This window comes from Vespa velutina, chromosome 1 (assembly GCF_912470025.1).
Source record: "Vespa velutina chromosome 1, iVesVel2.1, whole genome shotgun sequence".
In the NCBI taxonomy this organism is placed as follows: domain Eukaryota; kingdom Metazoa; phylum Arthropoda; class Insecta; order Hymenoptera; family Vespidae; genus Vespa; species Vespa velutina.
Window position 1 is genome coordinate 509,132 of NC_062188.1, and position 25,407 is coordinate 534,538.

The 25,407-nt window shown below is 29.2% G+C and overlaps 7 protein-coding genes across 15 annotated transcripts; 3 read left to right on the plus strand and 4 right to left on the minus strand.

The window, feature by feature from the left end:
* Nucleotides 1-44: 44 nt before the first annotated feature.
* LOC124955978 lies at nt 45-3,708 on the minus strand. Its single transcript, XM_047511252.1, has 7 exons — nt 3,538-3,708; nt 3,268-3,429; nt 2,966-3,195; nt 1,430-2,861; nt 1,183-1,284; nt 1,061-1,113; nt 45-973 (listed from the first exon to the last, which is right to left on the minus strand). The coding sequence occupies exons 1-7, from the start codon at nt 3,615-3,617 to the stop codon at nt 156-158; spliced, it is 2,877 nt and encodes a 958-aa protein (XP_047367208.1). The 5' UTR covers nt 3,618-3,708; the 3' UTR covers nt 45-155.
* A 96-nt stretch (nt 3,709-3,804) lies between these two features.
* Nucleotides 3,805-6,951, plus strand: LOC124955984 (sec1 family domain-containing protein 2-like). 2 transcript variants are annotated; one of them, XM_047511268.1, is made up of 10 exons: nt 3,805-4,266; nt 4,340-4,582; nt 4,674-4,952; nt 5,029-5,214; nt 5,279-5,536; nt 5,618-5,746; nt 5,827-6,055; nt 6,143-6,251; nt 6,331-6,474; nt 6,535-6,951. In XM_047511268.1, the coding sequence occupies exons 1-10, from the start codon at nt 4,069-4,071 to the stop codon at nt 6,746-6,748; spliced, it is 1,989 nt and encodes a 662-aa protein (XP_047367224.1). In that variant the 5' UTR covers nt 3,805-4,068; the 3' UTR covers nt 6,749-6,951. The 2 variants fall into 2 exon arrangements, with proteins under 2 accessions (XP_047367224.1, XP_047367230.1); XM_047511274.1 differs by having other exon boundaries at nt 4,050-4,192; nt 6,535-6,949.
* Nucleotides 6,024-8,995, minus strand: LOC124956033 (DNA repair protein XRCC2). The gene has a single exon (XM_047511374.1). The coding sequence runs from the start codon at nt 7,590-7,592 to the stop codon at nt 6,771-6,773; it is 822 nt and encodes a 273-aa protein (XP_047367330.1). The 5' UTR covers nt 7,593-8,995; the 3' UTR covers nt 6,024-6,770.
* Nucleotides 7,929-22,026, plus strand: LOC124955968 (histone-arginine methyltransferase CARMER-like). 5 transcript variants are annotated; one of them, XM_047511199.1, is made up of 15 exons: nt 8,009-8,667; nt 9,192-9,332; nt 9,463-9,957; nt 10,044-10,310; nt 10,526-10,748; nt 10,849-11,135; nt 11,387-11,523; nt 18,990-19,193; nt 19,548-19,661; nt 19,819-20,168; nt 20,242-20,598; nt 20,677-21,058; nt 21,138-21,282; nt 21,375-21,492; nt 21,589-22,026. In XM_047511199.1, the coding sequence occupies exons 1-15, from the start codon at nt 8,535-8,537 to the stop codon at nt 21,701-21,703; spliced, it is 3,468 nt and encodes a 1,155-aa protein (XP_047367155.1). In that variant the 5' UTR covers nt 8,009-8,534; the 3' UTR covers nt 21,704-22,026. The 5 variants fall into 5 exon arrangements, with proteins under 5 accessions (XP_047367194.1, XP_047367164.1, XP_047367184.1 ...); XM_047511238.1 differs by lacking the exons at nt 19,548-19,661; nt 19,819-20,168; nt 20,242-20,598; ... (2 more) ...; nt 21,375-21,492; nt 21,589-22,026 and having other exon boundaries at nt 7,929-8,667; nt 18,983-19,180; XM_047511208.1 differs by lacking the exons at nt 18,990-19,193; nt 19,548-19,661; nt 19,819-20,168; ... (3 more) ...; nt 21,375-21,492; nt 21,589-22,026 and adding an exon at nt 11,738-11,873 and having other exon boundaries at nt 7,929-8,667.
* Nucleotides 14,009-18,392, minus strand: LOC124956016 (guanine nucleotide-binding protein subunit beta-5). 4 transcript variants are annotated; one of them, XR_007103065.1, is made up of 6 exons: nt 17,653-17,968; nt 17,304-17,440; nt 17,119-17,237; nt 16,632-16,989; nt 16,108-16,527; nt 14,009-14,208 (listed from the first exon to the last, which is right to left on the minus strand). XR_007103065.1 is itself a non-coding variant. In XM_047511362.1 (6 exons), exons 2-6 carry the CDS (start codon nt 17,756-17,758, stop codon nt 16,198-16,200), a joined length of 1,050 nt encoding a protein of 349 aa, XP_047367318.1. In that variant the 5' UTR covers nt 17,759-17,862; nt 17,977-18,392; the 3' UTR covers nt 14,009-16,197. The 4 variants fall into 4 exon arrangements, 3 of the variants coding, with proteins under 3 accessions (XP_047367318.1, XP_047367310.1, XP_047367297.1); XM_047511362.1 differs by adding an exon at nt 17,977-18,392 and having other exon boundaries at nt 14,009-16,527; nt 17,653-17,862; XM_047511354.1 differs by adding an exon at nt 17,977-18,392 and having other exon boundaries at nt 14,009-16,527; nt 17,653-17,872.
* A 540-nt stretch (nt 22,027-22,566) lies between the features above and the next one.
* LOC124956039 (PEST proteolytic signal-containing nuclear protein-like) lies at nt 22,567-24,202 on the plus strand. Its single transcript, XM_047511389.1, has 3 exons — nt 22,567-22,710; nt 23,293-23,495; nt 23,556-24,202. The coding sequence occupies exons 1-3, from the start codon at nt 22,674-22,676 to the stop codon at nt 23,796-23,798; spliced, it is 483 nt and encodes a 160-aa protein (XP_047367345.1). The 5' UTR covers nt 22,567-22,673; the 3' UTR covers nt 23,799-24,202.
* Nucleotides 24,198-25,285, minus strand: LOC124956046 (40S ribosomal protein S26). Its single transcript, XM_047511401.1, has 3 exons — nt 25,137-25,285; nt 24,447-24,755; nt 24,198-24,282 (listed from the first exon to the last, which is right to left on the minus strand). Exons 1-3 carry the CDS (start codon nt 25,137-25,139, stop codon nt 24,250-24,252), a joined length of 345 nt encoding a protein of 114 aa, XP_047367357.1. The 5' UTR covers nt 25,140-25,285; the 3' UTR covers nt 24,198-24,249.
* Nucleotides 25,286-25,407: the final 122 nt, after the last annotated feature.

The following is a 25,407-nucleotide window of genomic DNA, read 5'->3' on the forward strand; positions in this document are numbered from 1 at the left end:
TTAATTTCACAATACAATTTTCATTTACATTAATTTTTATGCAGTCTTTGAGTTACGTAATAATATAATCTTATAAGTGGACAGATTATTTACAATTATTATTATTTTTTTATACACATCTAACAAAAATAATTCCTTTAAAATTTTTTACATTTTTATAAATGTTGAGGAAAGAGTTGTCTTTCACCTTCGTGCAATAAAATTTGTAATGCTTTATGTAACAAATATCTTCCAAATCTACATTTATCTCTCGAATTCCATGTAGCTATAATACCATAATATTCACCACTTTTACAATTTGTTAAATGTTCAATACCTAATGCATCTATCATTACTGCTTCTCGCGTATATGCTTCTACCGGAATTGTGTTTTGGAATACATGTAAACATATAACACCATAGCCATCATTCCATATATCTAATATATGTTTAATTTTTTTGTTTAATAAATTTTGTTCTTTTGAAACCCATATGTTAAAAGCGTCATAAAGATGAGAATAGGGTCTAGATCGTTTACCTTTCCCAATGTAAAATATAGAAGAAAGAAAAGTCATCCAAATCTCTGATTCGGAAAGCTGTAAAGTACGATGTGGTAAATCCTGAGTTATACGTGGATCCAATAAAAGATAATTAAAAGAGGTTTTAGATGTTCCTTCACGCCATCTACGAGATGGATCTGGTGAAATGAATTCTTTAAATACATCAGTTTCAATTGTCCTATATAAATTCAAATCATTTATCCAATCTCCAAATGCTAACCATGGTTTCATTTGATTTACATTAGAAATATCTTTTAAAGAAGACGAAGTTGTACACATTTGTTTATTTTGTATATTAACAAGACGTTTTAAATATAAGTGTCTTGTGGTAGTAGTAATTGGCCCAGGCATATCACCTAATTCAGTTAGCTTTTGTCTAAGAATATGATCATCAATGAAAAGCAATTCAGATGGAAAATTAGATGATGAGATATCTAAAAAAAAAAAAAAAAAGACATTAAAAAGTAACTTTTCAAAATGTATACATCTTAAGAATTTCTCTATAAATATTATGAACATACTTGTTTTATTCTTGCTAAAACTAGATTCATTTTCTTTGTTATCTTCTTGAATGCTGAAATTTTAGTCATAAACATTATAACGAAAAAAAAATAAAGCATAAAGAATTATTATGTTTTCTTACCTGGCAGGAGTGATACATTTTCGTCGTTCTAGTAAAATGACTCCTTTTTCTGGATCTTCATACTTATATTCTTCTTCTACACTTATGTATAAAGCAGAAGACCTAAAAATGTAATTATATTATTACATATTATTAATTAATGTGTTAAAAAAAAACTAAGCGTTTAACTATTATCCTATTAAAACAATTTCTATTAAAATTTTTTTATAAACTTTGACATTACATATTATAATTATAAGACACTAACCCTGACATTGATATACTTTGTTCTAATACATTATATTCATTTAGTTTTCTATTCTGTAAATCATTTATTTCTGTATTATTTGATAAAACTTGTTTTTCAATATTTAATGTTGTATATTTTTCAATTTCAGAAACACAGTTATGTGCCTTCATCTTTTTCAAATCCTCACATGTAGCTGATGATTGTATATGATTATATATTTCATAAGGATCATTATTATTTACATGTTGATTATTATTATTAATAATATTTGTGCTTTTTAAATCCGTTAAAGATTGTAAAATATTTGAAGATATTGTTGGATTATCAGAATTGGTTAAAATAGTAAAAGTATCATCATAAGATAAAACATTTATGTTTTCATCATATTTGCCTTCATGTAATTTCACAGCAAATCGTTTATCCACATATCTTTCATTATTTTTCTGTTTAGGAAAATATGAATCGTCTGGTGATAACGATAATATAGAAGTATCACTTGAAATAAGATTAAATGTCTTGTCTGAATGTTCTAATGCAGAATTCTTTTTTTTATCTTCATTTTTCGTATATGGATAATAATATTTTGTCATATCTTTACAAGAAGTCTGAATATGCCTTTGCTTTCTTCTTGGTGTAGATTGAATCATTTCTTTTCTTTGCTCATTGTATTCACAAGAAATCGGTGATTTATATTGTTTTCTTGGATATGGTGTAAAAATGGATTTAATGTATTTGTTTCTAGGATTATTTGATGGAGAATAGCTATCGACATTCGAAGTTTTAACTATATTTTGTCTTTTTCTTTTGTTTATTGGAGTATAAAAATTCGGTGAAGTACTTATAATTGAATTGTCTAAAATACTTGATGACATAAAAGGTAATTTATGAAGATTTGTCTTGGATTTTTTTGTAGATTTAGATTTACAAGACTCAATTAGTGGTTCGTTAAAATCATGCGATAATAAATCTTTTTGCTTGAATTTTGATGTGACATATTTTTTCTTTGACTTTATAGAATTAAATTTAGAACTCGTCTTCTGACTTGAAGATAATAATGGTAAAATACAATTCTTAGGTGAACTTTTTGTAGGCATACTTTGTTTCTCATGTTTTACATGATCTAAGAAGGTTTCATTAATAGTTGCATCACTTGTAAGTGATGTAGAAAGAGAATTAATAATTTCACTAATGAGAACTTTCTCCTTTTTAACATTTTCATTAATGCAAAGTTTTTCAAACATAAAATCTAATTCATCTTTCTTTAAATCTTGTTTTGATGGAAAAGATGATACAATGGAAGTCATACAGGAGTCATCTATATCACTAGATATATGTTCATTAGAATATATCAAAATCATTTTACTTGAGCCATCATAGTTTACACTTAACGAAGTATTTTTTGGTATGATATATTCAGCTACAGCATTACCATTATTTAAGACAATTTTATCTATAACATAAAATAGAAATAAAGTTATTAATAAAATTTTGGAACTCCTTCGATAAATCAAAATTGTATACAAATATTATATGTAACAATATATCTTTGTTTACCTAATGATAATTTATATTTTGGTTTTCCATCTTCATCTATATTATAACCACAATATTTTCCAAGTAGTGTAATAACTTTATAATACTTTCCATCAAATGCATAATGAAATGGACTTTGACCTTCGTCGTCTAACTGTAAAGGATCACCACCATTTGATAACAGTAACTCTAAAATACGTATTCTACCCCAAGCAGCGGCAACATGAACAGGTGTTAATCCATCAACAGACCTATAGAATTAAATATGAAAATTTCGAATTTATTTTATTTAATCTATGTTACACAAGTTGACTGATACTTACTTAACATTAGGATTTCCACCATGTCGTAAAAATAATTTTGTTACTTCTTCTGCAAATATTTCTGAATCATTGCCAATCACTAAATGAAACGGAGTAATACCATGTGTGGGAATTAAAACATTAGGATCTGCCTCTTTATTCAATATAAGAGTTGTCACTTGTCTATAATAAATTAAGTACGTAAATATTAAATGAAAAGATAATTGTATTCACTTATGTTAATTATAAATTTGTATATCAAACATTTATAATAAAAATATTGTACTTCACTTTATATTTGTATCTTCAAGACCATCGCAAAGTGAAGAAGCCAAAAATAGGTCCCCTTTATTTTTTGGCGTAGCTAACATTTTTATTTGAAATATTATATTTACTTAAAAAATAACATATAATAATATAAATAATAACTTTTAAACTTCAACTGGTCAAAGTATGCGATTGGTGCTTACATTATAAGCGGCTAACTTCAAGTATTACAAGTCTTATAGATGGAAGCGCCTCTAGTGTTTATTATTTTATTCAAAATTATCAGTCAAATTACCGACAGCAAGTAATAAATGTTTAACAAACATGAGAATTAAGAAGAATATTGTGAAAAACTTTTTTATTGTGAAAATTATTGTGAATAATAATACAATTAATGATTCGATGATATAGATTTTGTTATTTCTTTAATTATATACATATATAAATAAATATATGATAAAATAAAAGTTATTTTGTGCAATTTAAACTATTTGACAGATCTGTGAAAATAAAGAAAAGGAAGTGACACAGAAGTATTTACATAAGGGAATAAAAATGAATTTCATTGATGAAGTAGAAGAATTTACACATAAATGTTGGAAGAGTATTTTTATGGAGGTACACGAAGCTGTTGTTTTTATAGATTCTGCAGCAACAGAATGTCTTCACTGGCATACAGGTGATCAAGGATATCTTGTATTAAAAACTGCAGGAGCATTTTCTGTACATGAATTAGCTACCTATAGTTTACGTGTACGTATATATTTGTATAGAACAATAAAAATAAGATTGACATAAATATATTTGTTGGGATATTTTCATGTAGAATGTAAAGGATAATAATGATGGAAAAGCTGTGATTATTTCCACTTCTGCTTATGCAAATTTTTATGAATATATTATTAAAATGATAATGGAACAAAATGAATTTAAAAGTTATACAATTATCACTACTGTACACTATAGAACAATGAATTACGATAATAATATATCAAATAAAGAAATAAAGAATTATACAAAAATGAAAGAGGATTTACAAAGTTTCATAAATTCTAAAAATCCCTTGCAGGTAATTTGTTTGAGATATTTCATGTACAAATTAACTTTATTTCTTAACTTTATGAAAATATATATTATATTAACTAAATGTTATTTTATAGAATATTTCCATAGAAATCATTTATGTTCCCATTTTTATAAGTCTTCTAACCAGAAGTTTATTTACTACTCCACCATTTGTAAATTTAATGCCACCAATTCATATACCTGATGCTAATAAAATTAAAGAAACAGAATTGTATATAAATCATTTTGTAAGCTCTTTGGAAAGCTTATTTCATCACTTGGATATTATAGAAGATATATATTCAATCGGTAAATGTAGTGACTATATAGCAGAAACATTAAAGAATTTGCCTGCAGCAATCAAACGTAGATCTGTGAGTATATAATTTATCAAATATAAAAGATAATAATTCCACGTTTATATGTGTGAGTTACTAAATTTTATATTAGAAACTAAATGGAGCATCTGGGTCCAGAATATCTTTAATTTTAATTGATAGAACATTAGATTTAAGTGCAGTTACTAGTCATGATACGAATTCAGTTCTGTCAAGGATGTTATGTATTTTACCACATTTGCCTAACCACACCAATGATATTGCAGTAAATATGAATCCGGTCGTTTGTGAATCAATGGTAAATATATGAATATTTTCTTATTCTGTCATTATATCACATATTATCGATATTATCTTTTAAGATAGATGCACCATTTATTGAAATACCAGGATGCTTAGCAACTACTGATAAAAATTTGATTGACATCTTGATCTCAAAGAAACAGCAAGCTGTCCTTGTAACTGCAAATCATTTACTTCAAAGTATTTTAACATCAAAAGGAAGTCCTAAATCTAAAATAACTACAAGAGTTTCTGTCCATAGTTTAGAAAAGCAAATGTACAAATTTCAGGATAAAAATGAGATATATTCTACATTAGAATCCAGCAAACAATTACAGGTGATGTAATTTTTAATATTAATAACGCTTAGAATATGCTTACAAACTTAATAAATAATTTTTATTATTATGAACTTTCAGATAATTTGGGCAATTGTGCAGTCACTGAAATCAGATAAAAATATGCAGATAGAGTTGCTTCTTAGTATCGAAAAATTGATATCACAAAATGTAGCAGTCAGTAGAGATTCTTCAAGTGTATTAACACAAGTAATTATTAAGTTATCCTTGATTAAATTAATTTACAAAACTATCAGAACACATAAAAAATAAAATGAAATCCATTTTAGCTAAGCAACATCATAAGAACACGACACGATAGAAAATTAGATACAGAAAATCTTCTTGCTTTGTTAATATATGTTTATGCCCTTGCTGGTACAGAAATACATTTTTCACCTGCTCAAGAAGAACTTTTAGAAGAATCCCTTTCTATGGCTTTCTATGAAGACATGAAAGTTTTTAATGAAAGTACAGATATTACAAATGGAGTTTACCAACAAATTTTATTGTTATTAGGTTTGTATCAATAACAAATTTTCATTAAAATAATAGTAATTATATCCCTGTGTTTTAAGATAATTTAAAAAATATCAATTAATTTAGGAGTCACAGATGATGAATCTGCAAAAGAGATATCAATGAAGACAGCAAAACATTTTATCACCATGCTACATGATATAGCAAAAAAACGAGAAGGATTGCGCAATTATGTGTAATTTCATTAAAATCACATCATTTCTTAATTTTGACAAAACATTTTATGGAATAAATTAAATTCTGTTATATTACAGATCTCTGGTATCTGATCCTCATCCTAGTGAAATGGTTCAATATGTTGGTATATTAGAACAATTAGTTAAAGATATAATAAATCCGAAGAGACCTAAAATTCATGATCTACACGCAACATCAATGCATTCCAGTATTAGTTTCAAGTAAGTATATATAATATACTTCACCTATGATCAAATAATATCTAAACTATTATGTTATAGTCTTTTTTCGAAAAGCAAAACGGAACATCATCCTGCAGATAACCCATGGATATTAATATATGTTGTTGGTGGTATTACACCGGAAGAAAGTAGGAAAGTTCAAGAGATAGTGTCCCTGTATAAAACAAATTGTTCCATAACACTAGCAGGATCTCGATTATTAAATCCATCAGACATAGTAAATGAAGTCCTTTTAATGGGAATAAAAGATTAAATTTATAAATGTAAATATTTAATTAATCTCTTTCTGTTATCCACTTAATAATACCAGTATTAATCATAAAGCTAATAGTTCTTGTTTCTTTTTTTGACTCTATTAAGCACAAATGTTTTTCTGAATCATTATTTTTAAATAAGCGAATAATATAATTTAATTCTTTTAAAATATTTGTAGTAATAAATTTTATGGACTTAATATCATTTATAGTCAATCCACTTGGTCTTGTATAAATCGTTATAACATTGTATTGAGATGTGGTTGCTCGAATAAGTTTTATTAAATTTATCACGTAGGTATCTAGAGACTTAATATCATTATTTTCTCTGGTTTGCCAATAATATGCTGATATACTATCGATTGCCAAAATTACAATCTTTTCATTGCAAAATAATATACTTTCTAACGTATGTAATGTTAATAGAAATTGATCATTTCCATAACAATTAATTATAATTAAATTATCGAGCACGTCATTAACAATTTTATTTATCGTTTCATTATTTACTTTCTTTATATCAATGGATTTATATACATCAGTCACAATCGTCGTCATTATTTTAACTAATTTTGATATTTGAAAGTGACAATCAGTATTTATTAATATCGCTGAAGCTGCAAGACCTTTAACATGAATATCGTCGTACCTATAAGGAAGTATGCACTTGGCAAGAATGTTCGCTAACAAAAGTGATTTTCCACTGGATACATCTCCAGTTATTTCTATAATGTCCGTATTTTTTAATCCGTTAAAAAAAAGAGTATCATCAAACTCTGAAACACATAGATTTTTTCTTAACCTTGTAATTAATTGCAATCCACTTTCGAGATTTGATTGCATTGTAATTATATGTTCTATTATTTATCGTCTTAGGTATTAATTAATCACGATGATACTTTATATTCAAATTTCTTTTTATTATCATTTTTGTTTTTTCTTTTATCACAAGAAATCTATGATACATGAAGTTATATTTATATGAAAATACAGCCTTTTCCATTTCCTGAAGTAACGAAATGTATGCACCAATTAGCGAACGCATTCTACACTGCACTATCGATGATTGGTGGTTACCAGTGCTAATCATTGATCAGATTATAAGACAACTGATTGCGCCAACTGGTGGATTCGATCTAGGATACGGATTCTTTTCTTTGGTACGACAAGCATTGTACACTACCCTAACTTTCAATATACTCGGAGACTATACATACTATTATAGACCCGGCACGACGAACTGCGTCTCACGCAACAACTTAGCCGCCATTTTTCCTCCTTTCGACAACCGATGTTTTAACATAATTTGTCAAATTCATTTACATCGGTCAAATGACTTGCATAAATTTACAATAAAAAGAATACAAATTTCAAGATAATACCATAATCTTTGTCGATCTTTAAATATTAATAAACGCGCAAAGAAAAACAAACGATCATAAAAAAAAAAAAAAAAAAAAAAAGAAAAGAAAAAATAATAGAAGTAATGGTAGATCGGCGGTAAAATCTCCCTTTCGGCTTCGGGCATCGAAGGCGGTTAGTGCGCGTGTGCGAACCGCGCCGAGGGGTGGTTGGTCGATGGTCCGATGTGCGAACTCGAAAATTGCGAATTCGGGTGAAATTTTTCATGTTTTTTGCTCGGTCTTGGGCTGTACGTGAACGGTGATTCATTATTTATTTTATCTTTAAAAGGAAAACGTGCGGCTCGCGAGCTGCCACCGCGAAGCGAACGGGTGGCCGAGTCTTTCGTAGGGGCGCACAAAAACGACACGCGGTTGTCGAAAAATGGCGAAAACCTTTCGCGCGGTGACAGTATTGACTTTGTCAAACAATGGACAGTCAATACCAAAGTATAATAAACCGGTCATGCTCAACGTTAATTATGACCCGCAAGGCCTCAGCGTCGAACTCGTCTTAGGTATTTATCGCTTTTGAAAATAACGCCAAAACGTTCGATCGACGATCTCAACGCTGACGCGTTTATTCGCGGCGACATAACCACACTCGCTCGACCGGAATACATTATTCCCTTATTCTTCTTCCCGTTTGTATTGATATTTTCATACTTTTATTTCTCTTGTTCATCTTCATTAGAAAACGTTTCTGAACTATCGATTCTTTCTCTTCTTGAAATTTACTTTCTGTATTATGTTTTGACACGCTTTTTTTTTCCTCTCGTTCTTTCTTTCCGAATATGCAGTCTTTCTTCTTTTTTCCTCTTTTCTTTTTTCTTTTTTTTCTTTTTTTTTTCTTTTTTTTTCTTTTTTTTTTTTTTTTTTTTTTTTTTTTTTTTTTTTTTTTTTTTTTTTTTTTAACTAAAAACGCTAATTTTTAACTTAATATACATCCTTGATGTATATTTATTCATAAAAATTCATTGTACATCTTTTGATTTATTCTTTGATTTCTTAATACCATTTTTTATGTTTTAATATGTTACAGGTGATTCCACTGCAAGAGAAAAGGTTTCATTATTGGAATTTCCTGTAACTCATACTACTGAATGCTCTAGAGTTTCATCGCGAAGTTATGTTTTTACATTGGATTCAGATAGCTTGTTAATAACATTTGCTAATGAAACAGGTGAATAGATACAAAAATACTGTTCTGTTGTTGTTAGTTTTTTTCCTGGTATTACATTGATATATATGTTAACAGTACACTTTCGTAGTTAACAAATACTAATGCAAAATATAATTTTTTAATTATATAGACTTTCGAAACTTTCACTCACAAATATTAAAACTGAAAAATGGAAAGGGTATATCAGCATTTAATGAAAGAACAGAGGAGTCATCGGCCATGCAATATTTTCAATTTTATGGTTATTTATCACAGCAACAAAATATGATGCAGGATTATATCAGAACGAGCACGTATCAACGTGCAATTCTTGGCAATTTATCAGACTTTAAAGATAAAGTTGTGTTAGATGTAGGAGCTGGTTCTGGCATTTTATCATTTTTTGCAATTCAGGCTGGTGCAAAAAAAGTGTACGCTGTAGAAGCAAGTAACATGGCAAATCATGCAGAATTACTAGTAGCTGCTAATAATTTATCAGATAAGATTATAGTCATAGCTGGAAAAATTGAAGAAATAGATCTACCAGAACATGTTGATTGCATAGTCAGTGAACCTATGGGTTACATGTTATATAATGAAAGAATGCTTGAAACTTATCTTCATGCTAAAAAATGGCTAGTACCAGGTGATCACTGTTACATTATTTAGTCTTATTATACATATCCATTTATAATTTTAATTCATATGAGACATGCCATATCTTATTTATAGGTGGAAGAATGTTTCCTTCTAGAGGAGACTTGCATATCGCGCCATTTTCTGATGAGAATCTTTATATGGAACAATTTAATAAAGCCAATTTTTGGTACCAAACATGTTTCCATGGTGTAGATCTTTCTGCAATGAGAAATAATGCCATTAAAGAATATTTCCGCCAACCTATTGTTGATACCTTTGATATAAGAATTTGTATGGCTAAATCTGTCAGGCATATCGTAGATTTCCAGACAGCTGATGAGACTGATTTACATAAAATAGGTATGATAATACAATATTTGTTTTATATATTGTTACGTCTTTTTTATTTATTTTTTTTTATTTATTTATTTATTTTTTTTTTTTTTTATTTATTTATTTATTTATTTATTTTTTTTTTTTTTTTTTTTTTTTTTTTTTTTTTTTTTTTTCGAGTAAAATGGATTTATAAGATTTAATGTATCAAACTGATTTGTGATAAATTATAAATCTTTTAGATATAGATGTTGACTTTCACATATTAGAAAGTGGTACATGCCATGGTCTTGCATTCTGGTTTGACGTGGCATTTATTGGTTCTACTCAACAAGTTTGGTTAAGTACTGCTCCTACAGAGCCTCTTACACATTGGTATCAAGTGCGTTGTCTTCTTGAAAATCCATTGTTTTGTAAAAGTGGCCAATTACTTTCTGGAAAAGTAATTCTTATTGCCAATAAAAGGTAATTTCGAATAAATGTTATATGTATCATTTAATAATGCACTTGTTCTTTCAGTAATTTGATCAAAAATCGATTGCAATAATGATATATTTGATTGCAGGCAATCTTATGATGTTACAATAGAACTGAAACTTGAAGGGACGAATATGGAAAGCAGTAGTAATACTTTAGACTTGAAGAACCCTTACTTTAGGTATACAGGAGCAGCAGCACAACCACCACCTGGCTTAAATAATACTTCACCTAGTGAATCTTATTGGACAACTCTGGATGCGCAAGGTGCTCGACAGGCTGTGAATATGGTTAATGGCATGTCGGTCAATGGTCTTGGTGAGGTCTCAATGGATACAAGTGCAGCAGTTAATCCCAGTAATTTACTTGCAATTGGTAAGATCTAATTTCGGTCGAAAATCAATATTTACAACCTATAGCGATATAAGACATTCATTTGTATTCTACTAATAATATTTCATAGATATTGATCTAATAAAGTTTTAGATTGATTCGAGATATGTGTAAGTAAAAAATGGGTTACTTAGTTAAAAGGCAAATATGATATTTGATAATAAATATTTTGTACAATTAATAATAATAATAATAATAATAATAGTAATAAAAAAATCTAAACTTGTGCTTAGGTGGCCAACCTAATATTCATCCTGGTTCGATATCAAGTACCGGACGTGGTCGAGTAGGAGGTACGGCTACTAGTACGCAGGCAGCACAATTGATAGGTGGTGGAATCACGCCTAATATGTTTACATCTCCAGCTACTGTGAGTGTAACATATTACTGATTGTTTTCTCCAGCGAGCTATTTTCTCTATGATGCTTTTACTATTATATAATAATACATTTTTTGAAACAGAAACACTCAAATATAATGCAAAACATTCAATTGAAACAAGTAAATGGCTCGCTAGGTACTTTATCCTAATTTATAAAAAGATACTAAAGCGTGTACCTGCCTGCGTGTCTTTCGCGCTACAGCTTGGTGTTACTTTCCAGCAATCGCTGGTCCTTGGAAATACGTCGCATTATCCGGTAAATCCAAGTTTAATGATTGGTGATTACGTGACACCTGGAAACGGCATATCACCTCAGACTTACCGGCAATGATCTATGGCAAAATCATTTTGCACCGAGTATTCTCGCAAAGTAAAACAGTTACAGAATGATCCTCGCCATAGCAATTCTAGCAACACTGGTGACAAGGGCAACAATAAGCAAAGTCGTAAGTTGGTGTTTAGTTCGCCAGCCAGCAAGCTTCGACTCGCGTCTGCCGTTCGAATTTTACATGCAGTTGATTTAACCAGTCTTGAACCACATTTTGATCATAGCGGTAACAATGTCGCTTATTTGAGTAAGCCTACAGTTGATTCTGTATTTGGATTTGGTTGGGGTTCTGGAAGAAATAATTCTCAATGGGAGGCACGTTGGAGGAGATTGCGAGCCATCCCCTCGTAGCTGTCAATATTTTGTACTGTCATCTTTTATTTCATCGCCCCTTGAAGATCGGATCTTCCAGATTGAAGTGTGCACGCTTGCCAAATATATCCAGGAAGATATAATATTTTTTAACGACAATACAGTTTACCGTATGCAGCGTTCTACGCCTTACTATTTTACCAAGTCCTAATATGGTCTATACATCAGTAATTTGTAAGGAATGTAGATCGATCATAAATCGTGTTGTGATTTCTTGTCTTTTCCTTTAAAAGACTTTAAAATTTTTAGTACCAGCAAGATATCGGAGATTGTACATCGATTAGTTGTTGGCATAACTGGTTTTCAATATCAAACGACTTTTACACAACTCGTAGAATAGAAAACAACATTTTTAACATTTTGCAAAGTGCAAAGAGCAATAATCTGATAAGCATACAATATTAAGCACTCTGTGGCAGAATTTATTATATAATTATTTTAAATATTTTTTTATATATATATAAAAAATTATATATATATATATATATATATATATATATATATATATATATATATATATTTCGTTCCTCATATTCTTATAATACTGTTTATATTTTAAACTGTAAACAAATTTTACAATTTTTTTTATTTGCATTTTGTAGAGTAAACTTTGCATGAATAGGTGCATAATTTATAAACTTATCTTTAAATTTGGTTATATCCAACTTACATTGTATGTTACCATTCTTCTTAAATATTTATAGAATACAGTCTGATAAAACTTTCTGAAACTTAATTTTGCATAAAACATTTTTTAAGACTATTACTAGTACATGTACATATATATGTATGTGTACGTATTTTATAATAATATAATGTACATTATAGTTTATTGTATCAGTATTTAGGGTGCTTAAATTCATGTTAACACGAGGAACTGATTTACAGTAATGTATCCAAAACCTAAGCATGATAAAAATGTAGTAGGTTCTTTTTTTATCTATAGCGTGTTCTTCCATAATAATAAAAAAGAAAAAAAAGAAAAAAAAATATATATATAATTTATAATTGCATCAAATATCGAATACTCATATTACTTTTTATCTGGCATTCCACAAGTGCTTCTAATATTGTATGATTTGTTGTACATAACATAAAAGCCTGCTTCTCTTCCATTCTTTTTTTCTAAGAAAATGATTATACTAAAAGCAATATTTGAAAGATATGGATAACCAAAAGAAAATTATAAAACTTTTTGTTGCTTTTCTGAGTATTGCTTTCAACGTCATCATTGTATATTTGTGTGAGTGCGCATAGTTTTTCTTTTTATATAATTGCAATACAATGACTGAAAGTTAATGTGACATCTCAGGAAGCGATGCAAATAGTAGATATTTTCATTCTATTTTTTTTTTTTTTCCTTTTTTTTTCAATTTGTTTCATAATTACATGCAATTTATACATTCATTTAAAAAGTCTAGCGCAAGTATGGTGATGCTCATTATTAATATTATCCATTGTTTTATAACATCTATAAATCATTGGTTAATATAAATAAAGATAGTATTTATCATCGTTCATAGTATTAACAATTGCATCAAGCTATTGTTTCTATAAAATATTATAATTTAAACTACAAAAAACAAAATATTCCTTTTTTTTTTTGTTTTGTTTTTTGTTTTTATATGTTTACTTTGGTTTTATATATATTTATATATATATATATAAGAAACTAGCTTGAATGTATTTGGCATACTTTGAGGAGATAAATACTATTTGTCTCATAAATATCATCTGGTAGGTACATAAATACACGAAGGGAAAAGGTTAGAATTGTGTTCAAAATAATAATTATTTAGTATTTTATGGTATAGATAACTTATATAAATTCATTCTAATTACTAATGTAATTAATTACATCTCTACTTCCTCTGTGATGGTTGATATGAATACGATCTTTAGTAAATCTTAGTACAAAATAGTACAAAAAGATGATATAAATTTTCTTTTTATGTCCTTTCTTCCTTTGGCAGCTACAACAAATAACTTCAATTTGTTATGCTGTAAAAACTTATCACTTTTCCATTTTTATAAATTACACTAATGTGCTTCCAAAATATTATAATGATATTCGGTCGAACGCTAATCTAACTTTTACTTTCGTGTGAGAATATGATTTATCATGTTGCATGTCCGATATGCTCGAGAAAAGAATATCGTTAAAAATTAGAATTTATTTTGGTAGTACTGCGTTCATTTCTTTTTTCTTTATTAAAAATAGTATTATATGACTAAATGTGGCTCTTTGAAAGTGTATTGATTACTTAGATATTGATTCATTTCAAGATATTTGATTAATAGCGTGATTTGATAAACGAATTTCAATTGTAATAATAATTTCATTATCATTAACGTGTCATCCTCATTGACTCTTATCATCAACATTATCATTGTATTTTTCAACGTAAGAAGAGCCCACTCGAAAGCGTGCGTGTGTAGAAGCATACGCGACACATGTGCACCATCCAATACGATTACAATTAGTATGCACGCGCCATTTGTATGTATAGCCTTCGTGCGTGTGTGACGAATACGCGTAGTATTTTTTGCATCCATTACATTAATGAGGTTTATTTATACGGCGCATTATATCACGAGCAATTTTGAATTGCACCGACTGAACATCAATTTTGTTATTTACCTATATAAACATCCGTCGTGCTCGATTATTAATTGTAAATACTCTGACAGCTTTTTGGCTTTAATTTGTTTCCTATCTTTTTGGTAGCAAACACATTATAGTGTTCTAATTCTTTGTAATTAATCTACCCTGATAAGTCTGTTAGAAAAATTTTATAAATGTCTACAGACTACAAAGGATTTTTTTTTCTTTTTTTTTTTCTTTTTTTTTCTTTTTTTTTCCTTTTTTTTTCTTTTTTTTGCATTTTCTTCGTAAATGAATTTTAATGGGAGATCATTTAATCTCCGAGACACGTTGTATATAAATGTGTCGAAATTGCATCTTCGGCTCAGCTAAACGGAATAACGATTCCGTTAACTTTAAGGACGGTGCAATTCTAGACAAATCGTGTCGATTAATCGCTGTTTGCATAATAATACTGGTTCCATGAATTACCTTTTATAATAGGATTTTTTTTACTTTTGCTTTCATCGATCTCCCTCCACCATGTTTGTATTCCGCGAGTGTTCTTTTTTATACTGTCCGAAACGACAAGAATGTACACGGAACTCTATTACGTTCCATGACTTCGTTTTACCGCAAGTTAAGAATTATATAAAATTATTGATGACAGGCGATTTAGTAATAATGATATTTATATCTGTCGAATTAATAAATTAAGTTGAAATTTTACCTAGCCGGCTCGTTATTTAATCTCGTTCGAGCAACTTTTTTTTTTGTCTTTTTTTTTTTTTGTTTTTTTTTTTTTTGTTTTTTAAATAAGCCGGTTGTGGAATTGATCTGTGTGAGAATTTCACACTACGACTGAAATTCAACGGCGATGTAGTAAATAATGAATAATTATACAACAGTGTACGCCCGAATATGAATCAAACGAGATATTGTATTTGTCAATAAGAGACAAAATTATATGGTGCGCGGTACATACGATTTTTACTATTTCACCTTTTCTTTATTCTTAGGTATTTCGAGAATTCTTCTTCGATCGAACAATACCAAGGTAAAATAGATTTCATTAATCTAATCTTTATTTGATTTCACATAATGTGTAACACACTTTATACAATCAATGAAATAAATATTCTCTATCTCTTTGATCTCTTATAAATTAGGGCCAGCCTAACATAATAAATTTTAATGATCAACTATGGTATATTTATAACTATCTAACGATTAATGGCATCTATTATTTTCAATTGCATGCTAATACATATGTGATTAATAACAGTACCTTCAATTACGCCGTAATTAAACATAAGGCGTGTGTAAGGGTATATGTTTTCAAGTGTCAGTAAGCATTAGGAGAGAGATTAAATAAAATTTAAGCCCAAACACGTAATGTCGAATCCCAACTTCCAGTTGAAACGGCAGTACCATCCGGTGAAACTCTCAAACAAGACACACGATTTTCGTGTCCATATAAAAGTGCTACTCTTTGGCACTTTAGAGTATCCCATATGTTTACTGTATAATCATTATAACCAGCAAACAATAAACGTCCACTTACACTGAGGTCGATTGTATTAGCTCCGAATATGATACTCTCTTTTGCATAAATAGCTACTTCTTTATCAGCGCGTAAATCAAAGAGTCGGCATGTAGCATCATCGGAACCTGTTGCTACTGCATCGCCGCTTGGATGAAATCTTACCTATAAAAAAATAAAACAATTCGATTAATCGTAATATATTTATCTATCAATTGGAATATTATTATGAGTTAATTAAATTTATACCGAAGTTGTTATATTCATACCGAATTAACATCGGACTGATGTCCTTCGAAGCTTTGAACACATTGTCCGCTACGCATATCCCAAATTAAAACCATTTTGTCACAACTACCAGATACGAATGTATTGCCAGTTTCGCTCGGTGCTAAATCAATTGACATAACGTCGCTAGAATGTCCGTGAAAACTTTGAAGTAATTGACCACTTTCAACATCCCATAAAGCGCACGTACTATCACCGCTTCCCGTTAAAATTTGTTGATCGCTATTGGGAAATGCACAACATGACATATACGATGTGTGAGTCCCAACGGTTTTTTTACGAGTTGTAACATCGTCTTCTAAACTCAATGGATAAACTGTTACTTTGTTATCTAATCCCCTGTAAATATCAATTGAAATAATTTACATTTTCTCTCTCTCTCTCTCTCTCTCTCTCTCTCTCTCTCTCTCTCTCTCTCTAAAAGATTAATTTAAATTATATAGACGTATTATATTTGTAGAGACGTACCCACATGCTACTAAAGCACCACTAGGAGCATAAGCACATGCCATTACCCATATTGTAGGCATTGTAACTGCATGCTCTTTATTTGTTGTGAAAGCATCCCATATTATCATTTTGCCATCCTAAAAGATGATTCATAGATATATGGAAAATGTAAAAATGTGCAAAATAAAAATTAAAATATGTACCTGAGAAGAAGAGACAATATGACGCTTATCAGGAGACCAATCAGAACAAAGAACTTTTGCCTGATGGCCTTTCAAAACACGTCGAGGTTTTACATTTATGCAGTTTATTCCTTCCAATCGATCAGCTACACTAGCAACTAAAAGATATAATATTTAAATTTATACATGATGTTAATTCTTATAATATATAGAAATAAGAAAATACAACATAGCATATTGTTCTTTAATATGGTTTTTTAAATCATAATCATTCTCTCAACATACCTCATTTTTATATAATATAATTTTATAGAATGTAGAAATAAACATGAAAATAATTTATCTTTAATTATATATTTTAGATAGTTACGAGTAACATCATTTAGCTTTTGTCGTTCATCCTCTAAACGTATTTTTAAACTCTCTGCCTCTTTAACCAGCCTATTAATGTGTTCCGGTTCATTAACAGAGTCCATATTTAGGAGATTCTTGAAGATTAGTTTAGAATAATCACAGATCAATCCATATGGGCTTACTTCTTCACTTACTTGTCTTATATCAGCAACTATTAGTATTCCATCTATAACAACCTTTTTCATTTTTTTTCTTCATTAAATTTTTGTATTCATATATTAGTTACAATTTGTGAGATATATTATTTGTTATGAAAATAAAAAATTGACAAGTTTCTTACACAAATTATTAACTACAAGGTTTTTTATATTTCTATATATATATATATATGATATGATATAGCTTTTTCTGAAATATCATTTAATCTTTAATAATTGTTTACGTTATTTTTTTTATAAATTTTGATAAGATTAAAAAGCGGTCATCAATGATAATCAATACGAGTTCACAATAACAAATCTTGACGCCGGTGCAATAACGCTTTCATAACTAGTCAAACTTTATCTAAACACGTTGACTTTTAATGACAAAAATACATTTACACTTTCTACCCAAAAGAATTTATTAATTTTTCTAATAGATGACATATTCATAATTATTAATACTTTTTTTCACGAAACCAATAAAGTTACTACAACATTGTTCAAGATCATCTTAAAACTTCCAGCTCATTTAGCCAATCGCCATTTTAGATTTGAAGGGCGAGTTATTCTACAATTTGTGCAATATTGTTCAGTCGCAAAGTTACAATTATATATTTGTTTTACATATCTATGTTAACAAAAATTAATTTTAGATTAATAAAAGATTTTAAGAATGTATACATACATACATATATATATATATATGATATAGGGTATAATTATTATACCAATGAAATTAAAGAAATGACAATCATGTGCGATTATTATTAAAAAAACAAATATGCATAGTCTATACATACATATTGTAGATTGTGGACAGTATCATTTAATAAGTTTAATTTAAAATTGTATAACTCTCTATAAGAAATATGGATCTTGCGTAGATATTTATTAACCGACAGTTTCTGTGTAATCTCTATATTATTTGAATTTAGCGCGTTTTGCTTATACAACTGGAACGGATATTACTGTTAACCTCCAAGCCAGACCAATTTATAGATTATTCATATTTTTGGCCTATAAATAAGAAAAAAATATTTATTTAAAAAATTGTAATTTCTAAGTAAAACAACTATATTAAACTTTAAAAGTTATTTTATAATCCGTTGTCCATTGAAAATTAAAAAATTTTCTGGATTCGAGGTTACAGCGCAGGTCGATGAATGTAGATTTCCTGTGCTCGAACGATAGAGTGGGGTTAGACAGGACGTACTTTTGCTCGTCGCCGTCTTTATCATTCTTCCTCATTGAATTCGTGGTCCGGTTGACGGGCTTTCAACGTATCAAGATGGCTCTTCTATCTCTACGTCTGGCCTCCTCTTTGGCGAGGCAATTGCCAAATGCTACGATTCAGGTAATTTCTTAAAAAAAGCAAGAATCACTTGTGTCAAATTATTTCAAAGCCGCGGGAGAAATTATCGATAGCGCCGACATTTTATATTTGTTCATTACACGTTTCCACAATTTTTAGGATATTTAATAATGTCTTTTACTGAATATTATATTCTATAAAAAAGATATTCTTCATGTAAAAGCATTAAAAAATAATAATATTTTTATAAACATCGTTTGTAGGGTATTATGTATTATGTAAAGAGAGGAGGACTGTTAAGTTATGTAATAAACATTTAGGGAGTAGATATATGAAGACTTATGAACAGATAGAGATATATGAATACTTCAAGTATATTTCTATTTCTTTTTTTAGGTCAATTGGCCTGCTGTCACAGTAACATCTCGTAAATACCATGTATCCTGTAGTCGCCGTTCTGCAGAAATCTCTTCCATTCTGGAAGAACGTATCCTTGGCTCTGCTCCAAAGGTATGTCTATCTTATAGTTGACTAATTATTTATTCTTTTAATTATACGATAATATTTATGAGAGTTTATTATAAAATTCTTATTTATATCTAATATTTATATTATAATTATATTTAATTATTATTTATTTATTATTCTAATAATAATAAAATTTTAGGCTAATCTTGAAGAAACAGGCAGGGTACTTAGCATTGGTGATGGTATCGCTCGTGTCTACGGTTTAAAGAATATTCAGGCAGATGAGATGGTGGAATTCAGCTCAGGTCTAAAGGGTATGGCTTTGAATTTGGAACCTGACAATGTTGGTGTTGTCGTCTTTGGTAATGATAGGCACATCAAGGAAGGAGATGTTGTAAAACGTACTGGAGCTATTGTGGATGTTCCTGTCGGGGAGGAATTATTAGGACGTGTTGTTGATGCTTTGGGTAATCCCATTGATGGTAAAGGACCATTGAACAGCAAACTGAGATTCCGTATTGGTACCAAAGCCCCAGGTATCATTCCTAGGTAATATATTTAAATTAACAATTATATATAAGTCCAATGACTATATGTTTATGACGTGTATATATTTTTATAGAGTATCCGTAAGGGAACCTATGCAAACTGGAATCAAGGCCGTAGATTCTTTGGTACCTATCGGTAGAGGACAGCGTGAATTGATTATTGGTGACAGACAGACTGGAAAAACTGCCCTTGCCATTGATACTATTATCAATCAAAAACGTTTCAATGATGCTGGTGAAGAAAAAAAGAAATTATATTGCATCTATGTTGCTATTGGTCAAAAGAGATCTACTGTTGCTCAAATTGTCAAACGATTGACTGACAGTGGAGCTATTAATTATACTATTATCGTTTCCGCCACCGCATCTGATGCTGCTCCCTTACAGTATTTGGCACCGTATTCCGGTTGTGCCATGGGAGAATTCTTTAGGTAAGATAAAGTTAATAAGCCGTAATATGTCTATTACAATTTCATGATTAAATAATATCTTAATCTTTCTTTTTACAGAGATAATGGAAAACACGCTTTAATTATTTATGACGATTTATCGAAACAGGCCGTTGCCTACCGACAAATGTCTTTGCTACTAAGGAGACCGCCAGGTCGCGAAGCGTACCCTGGTGATGTATTTTACCTCCATTCGCGTCTTTTAGAGCGAGCTGCCAAAATGAATGAAAGTTTAGGTGGTGGTTCTTTAACTGCATTACCTGTCATTGAAACTCAAGCTGGTGATGTATCTGCCTATATTCCAACCAATGTCATTTCTATTACTGATGGTCAAATCTTCTTGGAAACTGAATTGTTCTACAAAGGTATCCGACCAGCTATTAATGTTGGTCTGTCTGTATCCCGGGTCGGATCTGCTGCTCAAACCAAGGCCATGAAGCAGGTGCTGTATAATATTTTAAATAGAACAAAATGATTAATAATTATACCGTTATAACATTAAATACTCATTGTTGTTATAGGTTGCCGGTTCTATGAAATTAGAATTGGCTCAATACCGTGAAGTAGCTGCTTTTGCACAGTTCGGATCTGATTTGGATGCTGCAACTCAACAATTGTTGAATCGTGGCGTGAGATTGACTGAGCTTCTAAAGCAAGGACAATATGGTAAAACTATATCATAAGATATACAATTTTTTTTTTTTTTTTTTATCAAGTTTTGTCATTTGTAATAATATTATTTTTATAATATATTTTAGTGCCCATGGCAATTGAAGAACAGGTTGCAGTTATCTACTGTGGTGTCCGTGGTTATCTTGACAAAATGGAACCATCGAAAATCACTGCCTTCGAAAAAGAATTCCTTGCTCATATTAGGTAAATAATGTTTTTTAAAATATTCTAATAATTAATTTCTGTCAAGTACAATTATATAGATTCAATAATTTAATTTAATCTTGTTTTATACAATAGGTCTACACAACAAGATCTCCTAAGTACTATTGCAAAGGAAAACACCATCAGCGAAGCATCCGACGCTAAGTTAAAGAAGGTTGTCACTGACTTCCTTACATCATTCTCATCGTAAATGATTGTTAAACATATTTAAGTATCAGTATAGACAATTAAATGAACATTCTTTACTAAGCAAGTTCAGTGCACAGGTGAAATACATTGATATAAAAAGTGTCACCAATGTATATCGTCTGCTTATGATAAATGTTATTAACAATTCCAAATCCATACAATAAATGCGATAGTCATAATAGACGATAGGAAAATATAATTTCAGTATAAATTAACTTACTATTTCTGTTATGATTTAAATATACTTCTCTTGAGAAATATTTACGAAATTACACGAGAAGTTTTATAATGGTATAAATAATAAAATCCAAAATTTTTTTCAAATTATTGATTTCCTTGTATATCCTTCTCCGACCTTGACGACTTTCATTTCTATGAAAAGAAATTTTCCAATTCTTTTTAATATTCGTGTTGATGTTTTTGATAGTAGTGAGGTAATTAAAAAAAAAAAAAAAAAAAAAAAAAAAAAAAGAGATACTTATTACTTTCAAAATATGACACAAGATGGCGCATTATTTTACATAAATTTCTAATTTGTGATTTTGAAATTGTTTGGCAAATATTATATGTTGTTTCTGCTAAATTTGGAAAGAAGACAGTAACATTTAATATTTGAATAGATGAATTGGCGTCATTATCTTAACTTAAAGATCAGTTTTAAACAACCAATCAGTAACTAGTTACAAGATATTATCATATTTTATAAAAGATACATAATTTTCATTATGAATATTATAATTAATAAAAGAAAAATAATTATTGTTACAATTATCCTGAATATCTTAGAGATATAATCATTGTTGAATTAAATCATTGAATATAAAATTCAAAGAATTTTGAAATCTAGTATGAAATTGTTCTAATGTTGCCAGCACTGTTTCTGTTATATCTATACCAAAGTAACTGAAGTAATGATTTTTAGGTTACTTTGGATCAATCGTTCTCGTTCCGGAAACAAGGAAAGCTAAAAAATGTCTAAGAGGAATCCTGGGGACGAATATAGAAAAGGTTTTATTCATTTTATTTATAATTTTACTATTTAAGTTGAATATAACTAGTTGTATTCCATGTTATTGGTAAGAGTACTTAAATTTTACATTTAGAACTGCGTTATTGGAATATAATATTAGATGATTGACCATCGAGAGTTTTATGTGCCGAAATGAGTTTTCTTATTTTTCATCTATTTATTATCTTTATACAAGAAATTTTGCTTAAGTAATATATAGAAAATTAAAAGATTCGATTTAATCGGTGCTTGATGTCGACATTTACGTACATTTATCGTACAAATTAAACTGTCTCGAATCTGTATATTGACAAAGTAACGACGTAATATTGTCAATAAATAAGATTTATGATCGATGATAAAACAATTCTTAACATATTTTATAAATTGTATGATAAAGATATAATTTTAAAATAGATAAATTTTTATAGATTAACTTGTTTTTAACGTATAAGAATAATTTATATTACATTATTTATAGGACAAGAAAGTTGTACTAAGCATGTTGCATAAAGATTTCTGGCTAAATAATCAAAGTTGTTTAACTTGATCTGAACTTTGCCAGTGTTTGACGTTGTCAGGGTCAAGTGTCTACAGAGCAGAGGACACCAGAGGGGACAGCAGAGGAAGGGATCGTTCACCGCTAAGATCAGATGACCACTGTGAATCTGGCAACTTTGGCCATGGTGACGTCAAGAAACAGAAACTTGCATTTGGGTTTGGAAAAAGGCAAACTGGTGCTGATCAAAAAAAGGGAATTCAGATCAAATTGGGTTCCGTATCTGTAAGTATATTATTTATATACGGTATATATGATGTTATATATAATTGATTGTCCTTTTAGAACTCTGCCACAAAAACTACTGTAGTACAGAGACCTACAGTGGCATCTGTATTTAACGCAGACGAAGAGGATGAACCAGAAGAAATGCCAGCAGAAGCCAGAATGAGAATGCGAAATATTGGAAGAGAAACGCCTACCTCTGCAGGACCAAATTCATTTGGGAAAACAAAACAAGGTTTTTGTGACTCAAAAAAGATATTTGAGAAAACACTGAAGAAAGCGATGGAAGAAGCTAATAAATGATTCCTTATTTAATCTACTTCTCAACTTTGTTGTTAATTGTACATTAATTTAATCTGAATCACAAAATTTATTAGATCTTCTCTATATAAAATTATATATAACTTGTGTTTTATTATGTAAGTAATGAAAGTAAAATTATGTTGTTTTATTTCTGAATTTGTTGTCAAGTCGACTTTAAAAATATCTATTAGTATAAAAAATTAGTGCTGAAACTATGTGTTCAATTTGCTTCTTCATATCACAGTCACTATGATTTTCAAAAATAATTGTATCTCTTTGCTTATTCATACTTTACTCTTCTATTGTGTGTCTACATGAAAATATCCTTGAAGAGCAATAAAGTGTATATTTATTCTGTAATTTATGAAGTATAGGGCAAATAAAATGTGTGGATTTTTATTTGATTGATTTTGTTACATTTATTTTTATTTTAAATTCTTACATAGAAAAATTATTTCCTGTTTTGCTGTCCTTGGCGTAAATCCTAAAAATTAAAGATAGTTTTTAACAATCGACAAATAATAATCAATACATGATTTTAATTTTTATTTATCTTTGAACAATTATACAAGTAATGTATTAATAATTAACGAATGTTAAATATTCTATTTTTTATTTAAATAAAATTTGTTATGATCTTATAATTACCCTTGGGAAATTCCGCACAGGAGGTGTCCTAATACGTCTAGCTTCCTTAGATCTATTACGGACCACTTTAGAGTGAATAGCACAGGAGACACAATAGTGTAACTTAGCATAAAGTTTGGGAAGTTGATAAGATGGATATTGACTGGCTTCTGTTATATCCCTTACAGCAGCTGCTTCTACAATATTGCGAATGACAAATTTTTTGATTGCCTTATCTTTTGGCACGCATCTTGCACAATTAGTACAGCGTACAGGATTTACATGACCACGGCCATGCTTAGCACGTCCACCGTTTCTGCGTTTGCAAGTCTGCAAAGATAAAATATTTCCTACATTATTCTTCAGTGTATTTCAATGTTTTTCTTCTAATAAGGGTTAGATATTTACATTAATATAGGCTCAACGATCTTATATTTATCATTAAAATATTTATTTTTATTTAAAAGATTATTATATGGAACGTATATTATTAAAAATTATGACAGATTTACTGTAAAAACCACATGGTTTGCTTTTTGTTTTTTTCTTTTTTCTTTTCTTTTTTTTTTCCAAATTAACACGTTGGATAAAATAAAAATATTTTCAGATTTTATTTAGCATTTACGAATGTTTAAAAAACTTTAATCTTTAAGAATTTCTTAAAAAGATAACAATTCTGTAAAATTTTATATGATAAATAAAACAACTAACCATTTTGCTTCGACAGTCACAGAAGGAAAGATCGGAAATAGGATACGAAACTGATGTAGAGTTTGTGAATGAGTCAAAACAAAGTTCACTTCCGGTTAACTAGTTTTCCTACAAATTATTTAAAACGATATTCATGTTCTCTACGTCCTTTTAAATGAAATAATATAATCTTATAATTACTTTTGCAGCCGTTTCTTTGACATAAAAATGAAAAGACGTAATTAAACATAAAAAATAATTATAAATAGAAATGATTCAAAGAGCAACTTGA

Bases quoted from the DNA above. Each gene is read 5' to 3' on its own strand.
- LOC124955978 (XM_047511252.1), bottom strand. From the start codon at position 3,617: ATGTTAGCTACGCCAAAAAATAAAGGGGACCTATTTTTGGCTTCTTCA. The intron at 1,114-1,182 runs GTAAGAAAACAT...CTAAAATTTCAG, and splicing joins AAATGTATCACTCCTGCCAG to CATTCAAGAAGATAACAAAG. The intron at 974-1,060 runs GTATGTTCATAA...TTTTTTTTTTAG, and splicing joins TTTTAGCAAGAATAAAACAA to ATATCTCATCATCTAATTTT.
- LOC124955984 (XM_047511268.1), top strand. From the start codon at position 4,069: ATGAATTTCATTGATGAAGTAGAAGAATTTACACATAAATGTTGGAAG. The intron at 4,267-4,339 runs GTACGTATATAT...ATTTTCATGTAG, and splicing joins TAGCTACCTATAGTTTACGT to AATGTAAAGGATAATAATGA. The intron at 4,583-4,673 runs GTAATTTGTTTG...GTTATTTTATAG, and splicing joins ATTCTAAAAATCCCTTGCAG to AATATTTCCATAGAAATCAT.
- LOC124956033 (XM_047511374.1), bottom strand. From the start codon at position 7,592: ATGCAATCAAATCTCGAAAGTGGATTGCAATTAATTACAAGGTTAAGA.
- LOC124955968 (XM_047511199.1), top strand. From the start codon at position 8,535: ATGGCGAAAACCTTTCGCGCGGTGACAGTATTGACTTTGTCAAACAAT. The intron at 11,524-18,989 runs GTGAGTGTAACA...TCGAGGTTACAG, and splicing joins TGTTTACATCTCCAGCTACT to CGCAGGTCGATGAATGTAGA. The intron at 19,662-19,818 runs GTATGTCTATCT...ATAAAATTTTAG, and splicing joins TCCTTGGCTCTGCTCCAAAG to GCTAATCTTGAAGAAACAGG.
- LOC124956016 (XM_047511341.1), bottom strand. From the start codon at position 17,881: ATGAAAAAGGTTGTTATAGATGGAATACTAATAGTTGCTGATATAAGA. The intron at 17,238-17,303 runs GTACATATTTTA...ATCATCTTTTAG, and splicing joins ATATTGTCTCTTCTTCTCAG to GATGGCAAAATGATAATATG. The intron at 16,990-17,118 runs GTACGTCTCTAC...TGATATTTACAG, and splicing joins GGTGCTTTAGTAGCATGTGG to GGGATTAGATAACAAAGTAA.
- LOC124956039 (XM_047511389.1), top strand. From the start codon at position 22,674: ATGTCTAAGAGGAATCCTGGGGACGAATATAGAAAAG. The intron at 22,711-23,292 runs GTTTTATTCATT...TGACGTTGTCAG, and splicing joins TGGGGACGAATATAGAAAAG to GGTCAAGTGTCTACAGAGCA. The intron at 23,496-23,555 runs GTAAGTATATTA...TTGTCCTTTTAG, and splicing joins TCAAATTGGGTTCCGTATCT to AACTCTGCCACAAAAACTAC.
- LOC124956046 (XM_047511401.1), bottom strand. The intron at 24,283-24,446 runs GTAATTATAAGA...TTTAATTTTTAG, and splicing joins CTGTGCGGAATTTCCCAAGG to GATTTACGCCAAGGACAGCA.